Genomic DNA, 14159 nt, shown 5'->3' on the forward strand with positions numbered 1-14159 from the left:
AAAATAGGAATCAGGTTTCTTGGGAAAAAAATACTGATAAAAGTTAATTACTTACAATACTATTCTTAGTAGTAACACGCCTGGAATAAACATGTTCATGATCCCAACAAAAATTAAAAATAATAAAAAGAAAACAAATCCTGAAAAAGTCTACTAGATCTAGATCCACTAGATCTTTAGCTGCCTTCAGTTTTTATATCTCCTTTTTGACTGCTGATCCTTATTAAAAAGAATTATTTGGTTTTATTTAAGAGGGAGTTCGCTGAGAGCAAATTTGGAAAAAATATTTTTTTAAAATGATAAGCAAAAACAAATTTAATTATTTTTATTTTATATTGTTTACTTCTGCATTCATATATACATACCTTTATCTTTTAGTTTTTATGTGCCATGCATTTTTATTCTTTACATTTTATATTATATTTTTAATCCTTTTTAAAAAAAAATTTACATCCTTTCCTAATTTATTTTCACTTTCATCCTTTTAGATGCAGGAAAATATAAGGGATAAAAGTGTTCACAAAAGGATTTTAAAAAAGAGTAAAAGAAAATATAAAGAAATTATGGAAGAATGTGCAAAAATATACATTCTTTCATATTCTTTACAATCTATATTTCAGATTTCATTTACACTTCCATCCTTTTTATTTTCTCTTACTTCTTGGTTTTTATTCAATTCTACATTATATTATTAAGAAGAGATTGAGCAGAGGGCTGGACTAGAAGACCTCAAAGGTCCCTTCCAACTCTGTTATTCTGGTACCTGTTATTAAATATACACTTTTATTTCCATTTTATTTCTATTTCACGTCGTTTTCAGGCCAGCTCAGATCCCTCCCCCCCCCCACCCGCTCTACCCCAACCCCCCCACCCCCGCTGCTCTCCATAGCGAGACTACAAGCCCCATCCTCCTTCCTTCCCTCATGGGGCTTGTAGTCCGACGCTTGAAAGCACCGGGTGGGAGGAGAATGCGCTTGGCGGCCCCGCCCCTCAACAGCGCCCGCCTGAGGCGAAAAATAAAAGGCGGGAAAAGCGGCCGCCATTTTGGCCGCTATGGAGGCTGAGGCGCAGGTACCACCCTTTCTCCTCCCCTCCCCCGCCCGGGAAAAAGAGCACCCCTGAGCATGTGCAGAGGGCGGGCATGGCTAAAATTCTGGATTCTCCGCCGAGGCCTTTTCTCTCTCGCTTGCTTCCCGCTAACTCGGCTTTTATTGTTGTTGTTTTTTAATGCGCCGCGGCCGTGAGGGAGTTCGCCGGCTGGCGGACCTGAGGGGGAAATGAGCAACCCTTTCCCCACCCCCCCCACCCCGAGACGTAGTGCCTCTGAGCACGTGCAAAGCGCCGTTTCTTGGGTTGTTGAAATATTCCACGAGAACGGGGGAGCGGGAGGAAGGAAGCATTGGTGGTAGTGGTGGTGGGAGGGGTCTCTGAGCATGTGCAGAGTTTCCAGAGGAGGAGGGAAGGGTAATCCTGCTGCTGCCAAACTGGCCATGTCCTTTGAGCATGTACAGAGTGCTTTGGGGACGGAATATCGGGAATGAGAGTGGTTGGAGTGACATTTCCCCACCTTTCACTTAATACATACATATAAACATAGAGACACATACACTTTTTTGTATAAACACAGAGTCAGCTCTATTGGCCTGGCACCCTGTTTTATTAATGCTTTGTTAAGAGAAAATGGTGCTTTACTTAAGCATGTTCAAAGGCCAGGCCTCAATAAAGAAAGATTTAGGAGAAAATGACAATAAAAGGATTGTTTTTGTAAACCGTCCAGAGCCAGAATAGAAATATGATAAATAAAAATTGAATAATCGGTGTCATTGATATATTAAATTGTTTAAAAGGCCTGACCTTTTTATGGATATACCAAAAATATGCTCTTTGTGTGTGTGTGTTAATTCATATACATATGTATATATAGGGTGTGTGTGTATTTAAAAACACACACACCTTATATATACATATGGATATGGATGTATATGGATATACCAAAAATATGCTCTTTGTGTGTGTGTGTTAATTCATATACATATGTATATATAGTGTGTGTGTGTATTTAAAAACACACACACCTATATATACATATGGATATGGATGTATATGGATATACAAAAATATGCTCTTTGTGTGTGTGTGTTATATATACATATGTATATATAGTGTGTGTGTGTATTTAAAAACACACACACCTTATATATACATATGTATATGGATTAAATATGTACATACACACTGGTTTTCAAATACTTTACACAAGGCAGTTAAGAAACTTGTAAAAAAATGCTGATTTTTCTGAAAAAATGCAAAGCCACCTAAGATTTAGGAAACAGGTGTGGGTGCTGTTATAAAATGCTGAAGGGGATATGAAATCCCAAATTCCTGATCACTCTGGGTCTCCCAAGTTCTTAAATTACTCAAAGATTTCAAAAACCTTGGCTTGATAATCATACTTCATTTATTTATTATGTATTCTGTTTAGTTAGTTAGTTTGAAGACCTGGTATAATATACACACACACACACCAGTGCATAGAATAATTTTGTAACGTTTTTTCCTTAACTATGTTTTTCCTAGAGGTTGAAAGCGGCTTTTCATTACACTGTTGCCTGTCTGTGCCAGGAAGTTGCTGAAGAGAAACACATTCAGTTTAGCAAACAGAGCATCGCAGCTATTTCTGAGATCACCTTTAGACAATGCGGTACATTTCCTGATGTTTTCAATATTGTAGTATTTCTTTAAAAAGGAACTGGAAATAACCTTAGAGATAACTTCAGTAAAACTAGAGAAAATGCACAGATCCTTCAGCAAAATCAGTTGAAACTAGACAGCAATTCTACTCTAGATTTCTTTTCCAGTTGCATAGAAGGGACTTCTAATCCATACAGAATACTAGTATGTATTTGCTTTCAGATGGCTGACACAAAGAGACAAATCATGGCCTTTGTGCGATATCATCATGTACATATGTGTGACGTCATCATGTACATTTTGTTATACACTCCTCCCAGACTGGATTTGATCTTTAAAAACGTGCTTTGAAACACATAGGAGAGCAAATGTAACATCTTCAATAGTAAAATCCAAAAGGGTACAGCTGTTTTAAGGAGTTCTAGGTAGCTGCTATATTCATTCTCCTGTGCACTTTCAACTATTTGGTTAATAAGATCCAGAATTTTAGCTCATAATATTTATTTTTATGGGTATATTTCTTTTCCCTTCATTCATCCTGTTATCCTTGATAGGTTGCCTTTAATTTTTCTGGAATGTTTTATTAGATCTTTCCTTAGCTTATAAAATTGCTGTTCTATAACCATTCTTTTCATCCCCACCTAACTAACAAGCTGAAGCTGTTTACAAATAAATCTGTTTATAATAATATTGGAAGCTGGCTAGGTTATATTAAATAGTCATGATTTACCTATAACTGTGCTGAGATTGGCTCTACTTTTCAAGTGAAAACATTTTAAGATACTTTTAATTTTTCCCTTTCAGAAATTTTTGCAAAGGACCTTGAAATGTTTGCTAAGTAAGTACTGTGGAAAGAGGTAACACAACAATAATCAGCATGTATCTTTCCTTTGTTTTCTGTTGTGTGTCATATCCACATACACTCTTAGCCTCTTGCTTTCAACCAGTTGGCTTTTAGCAAGGATGGTCTAAAATTAATTCTGAGACTCTTATTTCACTGCATTAATTCATATTTTATTTAATGACTATGTTAAATTACTTGTATATCTGGCACCAAGCTCTTGAAAAAAGGGTGGACTAAGAAGGGTGCTAGTTAATGAACAGAGAGCATGCTTTTGTATTATATTAGAAGAATACAGATTTTAGCAGCAAAATACTCCATAGGCTTCAATGAGGTAACTGGATAATGTTTGGATTTGAATGTGTTGTAATCTTCTAATCTTTTTGTCAGGTTGAGACCTGTCCTCAATTCCTCCTCTTGTATTTACCTAGCTTTTTCTATTGCCCTCTTCTATCTGCCACTAGTAGAAAAATTGTACATCTGGGTTTTTTTGTCTAAAAATATAAAACTGCCACAAGATCAGATCTCTCCTTGCAGTATCTGTTTTTAGCTAGTCATAATTTCATTTCCCCCCCTCCCTTATTTCATTCCACTTACAATTTGATTTTGTGTCCATTTTTCTGGGTTAATGAAAGTCAATTTTCATTTTGCAAATTACAGTCCTAAATCAATGTCTTTATATAATGGGCGTGTTAATATATAAATCAAGCGAGACTTGAATGACGCGCAAAGAACCTGGTTTTTAATATCCAGTGGTATCTTTGTCCAACTTTTGAGATTTTTTTCCCTAGAGTTTGCTGAGATAATTCTCTCCTTCTCTACCCCCTCATTTCCATTTGTCATAATTTTATTTTAGAGTCTCAAGAACCATGGGAAAATCAGATGAAACACTGTACTAGTGCCCAGGAAATATTTCAAGGCCTTCCCTTCCCTTGGTTCAAACAATGTTGCTTGTATATAGAATACAATTACAGAATTACAAAGTAATACAGTCAGCTTCCTATTATCAATGAAAATTGCTGTAGTACAGAGAAGTAATTTAATAACTTTGTCCACAGTGTATTAGTTGCCAAGGGAACATTCCAATTTTACATAGATAAACATCAAAACAGAAGGAACAAAATGTCCCTGCTATTTATCATTCAAAGTTTGATAGATAAATTGTCAATTTAGTCTTGAAAAGAAGTCTAGGAAGGCTGGTAAAATCAGGAGGTCTTCTAGCCAAATCAAAATCCCAGAAGTATTTCAACATAATCTAGTTGCCATTATGTAAAAAAGCCCGCTTTTTAATGTACCTAGCAGTTGTAGAAAAAGTTTAAATGATTTACACTCAAGCAACTTTTCTGATAAGATTTTAAGATTAGACAATTTTCCTGCAACCTTCTTGTAACCTGATCACTTCCTCCTTTTCATAGGCATGGAAAACGGAGTACAATCAATGTTGAAGATGTGAAACTTTTGGCTCGAAGGAGCAACTCATTGGTGAGATGAGATCCTTCCCATTTGGGTCTGTTGTTTCACTTGGAAAGCCTTGTTTACTGTTATGTTTCTTTTAAATGCTGGAGGCTGCTTGAATGGTAATGATATGCTGGTTTACGGAGGCTGGCTGGCAGTATATTTGACAGAATACAGGTAGTCCTGTATTCTTACAACCACAACTGAGCCCAAAATTGATGTTGCTAAATGATACATGTGTTAAGTGAGCTTAGCCCCATTTTACAACCTTTCTTGCCACAGTTGTTAAATGAATCACTGCCGTTAAGTTAGTAACAGTTGTTAAATGAATCTGGCTGTTGTAACTTTGATCACTAAAAGAACTGTTGTAAGTTGAGGACTATCTGTAGAGTAGAAGTATCTGTAGGCCAATACAAGTGTCATAAAAACAACTGATTCTCAGTATCTTTAGACAGTGGCATCTCCACAGAAAGGAGAAAACAGGCAAGATGGTGGTTGCAGCCTTGTAATTAAAGTTCTAGCTCTTTGTGACAATTACAATGCTGCAATTGTCATTTTGCCTGTTTCATACACATGCATACATAGAGTATACACCCCACAGGGGTCACTGTCCTAGGGGATATATCTATACAGGAACTTTTTGGCATCTTGGGTTTAACTGATTGAACTGCTACATTGCTTCTCAAGTTCTGGAAGTTACTAACATGGAGGACAAGAACAGCATTATTGGTGGTCTCAGAATATTAGGGGCTGTTTTTTGATATCAGAATGGTTGGAAATCTGGCTGAAGGCCACCATATTGTAAAAGCTAGCGGCACTTTACAGATTTACACATACAAGAACTAAAACTGTATTACAGGCTTAAAGAGCTATCGTCACACAATGTACTTTTCTCTGTAGTGTACTGAACACTACAAACAGTAGCTTGGAAATGTTATATTCCTGCGTCTGTTACTTTTATGCTGTAGCCTTAAGAAGACAAGCCTCTTTTCTCATGACTTACTCCTGGCCTTTAGAAACAGCCATGGGATACAAGTGGCGTACTTTCTGACGTTCTGCTTTAAACTCAGATGATGATACTGATCCTGTAATGTTAATTCTTACTGAAAGGCACAATGTTCCCTCTTTTGTAATAGGAATTTATAAATATAGAAGGCCTCTCAGTTGACTCATAAGCCAGGTAACTGAACTTCAGGGGTAAATTCTGCTTTCATCCTGGAATTTCCCTCTGACTTGACTTAATTTCAAGAACAGTGACTTTCCAGTCAGCCAGAATGGGTGGCTGAAAAGTTAGCACTTCACTACCTGCCAGAGAGGTGTGCCCTGCTTCTCACTCTTCTCATTTCCACCTGCTTAGCAATGCAAATGTGTTTCAGTTTTTGTTTAGTACACAGCCCTAAAATTAGTACACAGTCCTAATTTTCATAACAACCCCACTGCAAAATAAAGGACAGCAAATAGTCCTGCTTTGATGCCTTTGATAGTACCTGGTATGGGTGGTGTTCATGTTTGTGAATGAATGTGAGACTGTTACCTTTTGCTGCAGATTGTCAAGTTGGCTGATGAACACAAAGGGCTCCCTAGCATTTCTCTTGCCGTGTTTCATATGCATTGTCTATAAGCTTCCCTATCAGCTACTGAGATATGCAGTCTCTCTTTTATTTAAAATAGATCTTCAGCTTCAAATGAACAGAGCCAGTGTTTCTGCTAATTTTAAATCCCAGCAGGGCACGCTTCTCCTCCTCACCACACAATATTTAGCTATTTTTGAAAGGCAGGGTGGGTGGGGGCTGAAGCCTTCAGCTGAAGTGTGTTGTCCTTGAACCAACAGCTGCAGAACAATTTAATTGAACGGAGAACCGGAAGAGCAAAATAGCTACTCCAATGCTCCAGGATTACAATTGTACCAAAGTTACTTGTTTATAGTTGGTGAATTTCTTTCTTACAAAAAATTTCGACCAGTAGAATATCAGAGAAGAAAAACATTCAGATAGTCCTTGACTTATGACCACAATCGAACCCAAAATTTACGTTACTAATCAAGACAGGTTTAAATGAATGTCATCCCATTTTACCACTTTTCTTGCCAAAGTTGTTACGTGAATCATTGTTAAATTAGTAACCCGGTTGTTAAGTGAATCTGGCTTCCCCATTGACTTTGCTTGTCAGAAGGTCACAAAAGGGGGTCCCATGACCCCAGGACATTGCAGCTGTCAGAAATGCATGCCAGTTGCCAAGCGTCCAAATTTGGATCACGGATGCTGCAACAATTGTAAACGTGAAAAATGGTGATAACTCAATTTTCAGTGCCGTTGTAACTTCAAATGGTCACTAAATGAATGGTTGTAAGGCAAGGACTACCTCTACCGGAATCTGTGAAGGATCTAGTAACATTTGAGCCTTTGTCCTCCTCTTCTTCCTCTCCTTACTTCCAAAAGTCAACAATCTATCTGCAAATTAATTGAAAGGTAACTCTTAGTAAAGTTGGAGGAATTTGCTTATTGAGAACAAATTAGGATACCGTTCTTTATATAGAACTGCTTTTTCAGTCACCACCCTTTGATTGGACTATTGTATTTAAAGCTACATTTTGTTGAGAATATAGTGCTACATTATATCCTGAAAGAACTCATTTGCACTTACCCCATCATTCATTTGTACAGCAAATAAATTGAAAATGGAAGAGAATCTATAGATGCTATAAAACAGGAGTAATGTAAAAGGAGAAAAAAAAAATGTATGAGTTGTCATGGGCCAAATGGCTCCAATAAGCTGTTTTTTATACAGAAGAAAATTGAAACAAGATGCAGTCATCCTAACAACAGATTTATCAGTAAAACTGGCAAAAACAAATGAGATTTATTTTGCTTTGAAGTGTATGGATTGGGCTATATGTGGGAGTCATAAATTGAACCAAATTCCTATAAACACTCTTGGCTCACACTTGGTACGTATGGAATTTGCTAATCTCGGTAGGTTTGTTTTTCTCTTTGTCAAAAATGAATTGAGCAGCAGTTTGCTACCATATCTGAAGAGGATATAAACATATTTACAATTAGGAAAATGCCTTAAACCAACTCAGGCCAGAAGTTTAAGCATTGTTGAAATCTTCTTTTTTCTTAGCCAGCAGCCTGGCTGATGATGGAGAATGTTCAGAGTTGTAGTTTCCTTATGTTACACCTTGCCCGACATGTCATCTGCTAGTTGGCCCTTTTTAATTGCTGGGGATCAAATTGCGATCTTCGTATTATGAACAGTTCTCCTACCACTATCTAATAACCATTTAAAATAATCCTGCAACAAATAAAAACAAAGGTGGGAGAAAAAAGTTATATAGTAATTTGTGTGCAAACATTGATCTACTGTCCTTTCTATCTTGGATGAACATTGTAAAACAAATGAGAAGTCTGGCTAAAATCAACTAGTAGATGTATGGAGGAAATGAATGGAGGAAAACATTCCATTTTCTCTTTTTTTTTTGTAGAAGAGAGATACTTGAATTTGATAAGTGCTAACTGTTACAACTCTGCTTGGATTGGGTGGGAGAAACGATTAAACAGCATTGACTTTTCGGTAGCCAGAGATTTAATCATTGAGATATCCAGTAGATTTTTATCTTGAATCACAACTTACTATCTATTTACCACGAGCAGTTAGTTGCTTCTTTTATTAGACTTTCTATTGGTCCAGGCCTGAGGAACCACTGGATGTCAACCTGCTTACAGATCTTCATGTTTATCTATACATTGGATGTGTTTGTGCATTGCTATGTGTTTCACTGCCTGCCTGGTGAACCTATGCCAGTATAGGTGACTGATGACATTCTCTATATTTCTAGTTGAAGTATATTACTCAGAAGAGTGATAAGCTTTCTTTGAATAACCTGGAACAAAAAGAGAAAAGGAAAAAGAAATCGGCTGCTAAGAAAGGAGGAAAAAATTCAAATGAGCTTGAAGAACCTGCGGCAATCGAGAATGAAGATTCCAACATGGCATAAAACTCACTCTTGCTGGTATCAAGATGGGGATTTCTCACGTTCATTATGGAGCCCAGCTCTTCAGTGTCATCTTGCCTAGATTACAATTCTTTTTTTTTTTAAATAAGCACAGTGTATTTGGAAAATAAAAGCAATAAACATTGGGAAAAGAAAAATATATCTGAATGGAGAACTTGGATGATTGCCTGGAGTGAGTTATTTAAGATGAGAGTGGTCCACCCGAAGAATGATGATTATATAACTTATAAAGAGCCAAAGGGGCATTTAGTTCTCACTGGACAAAATATTTGGAAATCTGAAGAGCAAATCTTTGGGGCTTTATATTGTACTAATTTTCGTAGGAAGTTGGCTGGAAATTGGACAAGTAATAGCACCTGCTATAAAGCTACAGGCACTGGAGAAGAATAAGGAAAAAATACAGATCTTGAGACCTTTTCTGAGTTCACACAGGAATAGTTCCTGCCCCTTCTTGAAAATACCTTAGATATATTTTCATGAATTGTCCTGATCATCCTAATATTTAGTTGAGCATATTGTTGAAAAACTCAGTTATTTCATTCTTCAGCACTGATATTCCATATCATACTAAGCCACAGTTCTTAAACTGGATTCTATTGAATAAGACAATTGGCTTTCTTCGCGCTTAAGAAGATCAGGGTTTCACAAAATTGGTCAAACCACATTATACATTTAAAATGATATATGTGATCCCTGCCCATCACTGAATGGCATTTTCTCTTTGAACTGGACAGCTCTATATTGCAGTTAATAAAACATTTTATTAATAATAATGGAACAAAGTTAATAAACATTTCCATCCTGAATGAATTTGTTTTGTCCTCGCATAACTGGGCATCTAAGTATCCTTCACTGCGTGGTATGACAGTGAATGTCATCAATCAATTCTAAATTGTATATGGGATAGCGCTAGTTTGTTTACAGAATTTCCTGACAACCAATTTTATTGGGTGATATAGCAATCCAGTACTATGAGAAACAAAGTATTGATTTTCTGTGTGCCTTCTAATATTTTAGCAACCTGTAATATATCTTCCCCACTATAGACTGTTTCATTTGCTTCTACCTAATAACTTTGTTATTCCCACTCTATTGAAGGGAACTAGTAGTCAAATTTTGCCTTTATTTTGAATCTTTTCCCAAGGTTCATTCTAATTTTGAATACGTTTCATCTGTACTATTTTTGCCAACATTTTGCCTTTTGGGATTTTTATTTTTGCTTGGAAATGTTTCATTATTAATAGTAAACTTAGTTTTGCTTCTCATTATAAAACCATCTCAAGACTTGTGGTTCTCTTGAGTTGGCTTTCTTGCTCCCCTCTGCTCAGTTTGCCGCAGTGAATCATTCCTTTGCTAAATCACACTATTTTGTATTCAAAGTGTCCTAGTCATTGTGGGAATAATGGTGAGGAAATGAGGTTCAGTGGGATAAAGAGGGTGGTTTTTTTTTAGCAAATAAAAATGCACATACAGCTTAAATTGATGGCAAATGTACTTTAATGGGATTGACACCCAGAGACTCTAATTAAGGGTTAAAGCGTGCAAAATGCACAATTTGGAGACTTAATTGCGCCCCAGCTTATGCGTCACTGCTAGAGTTTGGAAAGAAAGAAAGAAAGAAAGGATGGTTGGGTGAGGTGGGGGTAGCTGCGAATGGCTCCTCTTAATAAAACGTAGCAGATTGGAAACAGAAAATCTCCCTCCCCAAGTCTAAAAAGCACAACATATAACTTGCAAGCAGGTGAAGTTCGGACTACATCTGAGCTACATGGCGTTGCAAGTGTTCTCCCCGCTCTGCCTGTTTTTCCTGGGGCTGGCCCTGTTTCCCAGGCCCATGGGGGGTGACAGAATGGTTGCACTTCCTGCTCCCGAAGGGCTGATGAGGCAACACAGCAAGGTAAGCCAAGGGCAGAAGAAATCCTGTCCTTTTGCTGGTAAAATATAGCCAGAAAATTAATCAGCTATAGAGCTAGCAAGGGAGATTGCCGTCCGGAGTATTTTAAAATAAGCTTGAATTGTAGAGCTTCATCACTGGAAGCTTTCAAGAAGAGACTGGACTGCCTTCTGTCAAAAGTGGTGTAGGGTCTCCTACTTGGGTGGGGGGTTGGACTAGATGACCTACAAGGTCCCTTCCAACTCTGTTTAATCTGAATTGAAGTCCACTGGTTAACTTGGGAGGGGTTGTTATTGGCTAAATGATTTGCTTTTTCTTGTACCCTGAATGTGGCTAAAACGTGTTTACACTTTGATAAGATTCCTGCTTTGGAAACATTTTAATGAAAATAACCCTAATTTTTTTTGGGGGGGGGGGAATAATTTAAAGCTAAGGTGATACTGTTTCAAAACAAAAATTGGGAGAAAATAATACAAAGAATCAGGAAATAGCCTTCCAGAAACCAAGCTGAATAGCTCCGAGGCCTTAAGCTTTCTCTTGAATTTCCATTGTATATCTCTCATTAAAAAGACCCACTACATCTTCACCTTCATCAAAATAATTGCTGTAGGTTGTCAGAAAGATAATTTTAAAAGCTGTTTTAAAAGTTTTTAGCTCAGGATATTTGATTTATGCTACTCTCCTTGGAAACAGATTCAAAGATCGCTCCATAAAATCTACCATTAAAAACCTATTTTTCTTCCAAATTCTTGTATGAGCTGCAGCATGGCAGCCTGATAAATTTAGCGGCTAATAGCTGTTGCTTTGATAGAGCACTTTTAAATGAAACGGACTAGAGTGAAATTATGTTTCAAGGAAAGCCAAAAGGAGTTCTGCTTGCTTAATTTTCTACCTCAAAATACAAGACCACTAAACCTCAAAAGAAACGTAGAGTTGGTAGAAGCTTTTTCCTTGGCGTGCCACTTCATTTCTACGCGTAGTGAATCAAGGCAGTCCTTTAGTGATGGGAGCACCCTTTGAAACCATCACAGAGGCAGGTTTCCCTTCTCGAGAACATGAGAAAAGTAAGCATCAAAACCTCATGCTTTATATTTCGCCACATTTTTAATTGCCATTTGCTAGGATTAAATTATAAGTGAATAGAATTCTTTCTTGGCCAAGTGTGATTGGACACAACAAGGAATTTGTCTTGGTGCAAATGCTTTTGCTTGCAGATTCAGACATTACATCAAGGACAATTTCAAACATTCTTTGCTCTTATAGGGTATATTTGAGCTTTTCCATGTCCGGTTGAAAGGATCTTCAGGAATAAGGAAGGGTCTGTGCATGAAAACTGAGCAGGATTTACTTGCCAAGTCTCAAGTCAAGGCAGCTTAAATCTCCCAGCCTTAAATTTTTAAAGCCTCGGTTTTCCTCGCTTCTTCCCACCACAATGCTTAATTCGCTTTTGCTTCGTTTGCAAGTATTTTCAGGCACCGGCAGACCTAGAGAAGAAGGAGTTATTGGTTCTCCTCTCGGGGCTGACTGAACGGGCGTTGCACATGAATACGTCTCATCTGTCAAGGCAGGAGAAAATTGGAGCTGGCCCCCGGGCTCCTCAACCCCCAACTCAGGAAAAGGCACCCTGTAAAAACTTCTTCTGGAAAACCTTCTCCTCTTGCTAACCGATTGGTTCCTGCATGGATGGACTCAAGGGGTGGATCTGATTGGTGACTTTTGGGAGTAATCCCTCTTCTGTAATTCAATTCCACTTCCCCTTCTGTTGGTATTAGAAGTGTGTCTACCGAAAGTTTTGTTTATATTGTTGGATCTCCTGACTCCCACGCATACACACACACCCATCTCTTGTGTGGCCAAACACAACTTTGTTCATGTTTTAAAGGTACTTTGGTTGTACATAGAGTATACAAAGCAAACCATTTCCCATTTGCTCTTCTATTTGACAGTATCCATCAGCAAAACATGCTTGTAAACTTCTTCAGGCTTCTGCTTAATTTAACAAGGGGAAAAAAAGTATGAATCCCATGCCTGTAAAATTCCTATCAAAGCCATTTTCCAAAGGGAAAAATCGAAATTATTCCTTCTTCTAAGGACTTCTGTGAAAGACATAATTTTACTTTAAAGTTGTACCAGCAACCTGTAGAAACAGAAACAACAGGATAACTAAATACTGTAAGATCAAGGAAGGATGCATACAAAAGGAATTCAGAACTCTGCAAGCTGCCACTCCTTTTTTCCTTCTGTTTCAGTGGCTCAAAGACAATTTTATTCTGGTTATCTCAGGCTCCTGAGTTTTATGCAGGCTTAGACTATCAAATTTCAGCCACATTTTTATCCCAAAAGTTGAGAAAGTGATTTTTTTTATAAAAAAAAGATACAGAAAAGAGAAGAAAGCTTAATATTTTATGCTGAGGCTGTTTTTGTGGGGCTTCTTGCAAAGCTACACTGTATTCACGATTTTGACTGTATTTTTAGCAAATATATTGGAAATGCCAGGGAGCCAAGTTCTAAACTTAAAACATACGAAGCTTCAAAAAGGCTTGCAAGCATTGAGACAGCGCCACTTTCAAACCCTTCCTGACTGCATTTTTGGGTAAGTGTCGCTAAAAGCAGTTCCCCTATTTGCATGGACAGAATTGTTGCGTGCCACTTTGGCAAATGGGTTGGCAAAGCAACAAAAGCAGAAGCCACATTTGGGCATGTATGCCGAGTCAACATTACAGCATCTGAAATGCTGTTGCAAGAAAACTGTAGGGGCGGGGGAAAAAAAACCCCATTATGTCCACTGTCATGATTGAAGGTTTTCTGTGCCCTCGATATGTACCGCATGGCCATCCTCTAAATAGAAGAGAAACAAAACACATTGTAAGACACCTTTAAGAGTTCCACAAAGAGGCTTATGAGCAAGCTAAAAATGCTGTGTGCCAGCTCGTCTTTCCTGTTTTTTTTTTGCCAGTGCCGAGTTGTTTCCCCATCCAATTGTTCCACGCTGAAATAAAATATTACTACATGTACCTAACCTTTGTGTGCTGCCTTCAATTGACAGTGAAATATCTCATGTGGTTTTAGATGTATTCCTTATTTAGTGCTTCAGCGGACAAACCCTGGTTCAGGTAGGGACAAGTATGTTTGGCCTTAACCTTGGATCATTGTATTGTATGAGTGTGTGTGTGTGTGTTTCAGTTTTATTTTACAAATTACTGCTACTTTTACAAATTCCTGCAAAAGGCTGTCCTACTTGAATACGTGTCCCAAAGCAAGCC

At 37.7% G+C, this 14159-nt stretch overlaps 1 protein-coding gene across 1 annotated transcript; it reads left to right on the forward strand.

Annotated features, from left to right (window-relative positions):
- The first annotated feature begins 969 nt into the window (after nucleotides 1-969).
- Nucleotides 970-9160, forward strand: CENPS (centromere protein S). Its single transcript, XM_026686444.2, has 5 exons — nucleotides 970-1071; nucleotides 2578-2701; nucleotides 3496-3529; nucleotides 4948-5014; nucleotides 8826-9160. The coding sequence occupies exons 1-5, from the start codon at nucleotides 1054-1056 to the stop codon at nucleotides 8982-8984; spliced, it is 402 nt and encodes a 133-aa protein (XP_026542229.1). The 5' UTR covers nucleotides 970-1053; the 3' UTR covers nucleotides 8985-9160.
- Nucleotides 9161-14159: the final 4999 nt, after the last annotated feature.

This window comes from Notechis scutatus, chromosome 16, assembly GCF_049901735.1.
Source record: "Notechis scutatus isolate UNSWTSFEM ecotype Mainland chromosome 16, rNotScu1.2, whole genome shotgun sequence".
NCBI classification, from domain to species: domain Eukaryota; kingdom Metazoa; phylum Chordata; class Lepidosauria; order Squamata; family Elapidae; genus Notechis; species Notechis scutatus.

Excerpts from the sequence above, each read along its gene's own strand:
- CENPS (XM_026686444.2), top strand. Across the intron at positions 2,702-3,495 it reads GATCACCTTTAGACAATGCG|AAATTTTTGCAAAGGACCTT; the intron begins GTACATTTCCTG and ends TTTCCCTTTCAG. Across the intron at positions 5,015-8,825 it reads CTCGAAGGAGCAACTCATTG|TTGAAGTATATTACTCAGAA; the intron begins GTGAGATGAGAT and ends CTATATTTCTAG.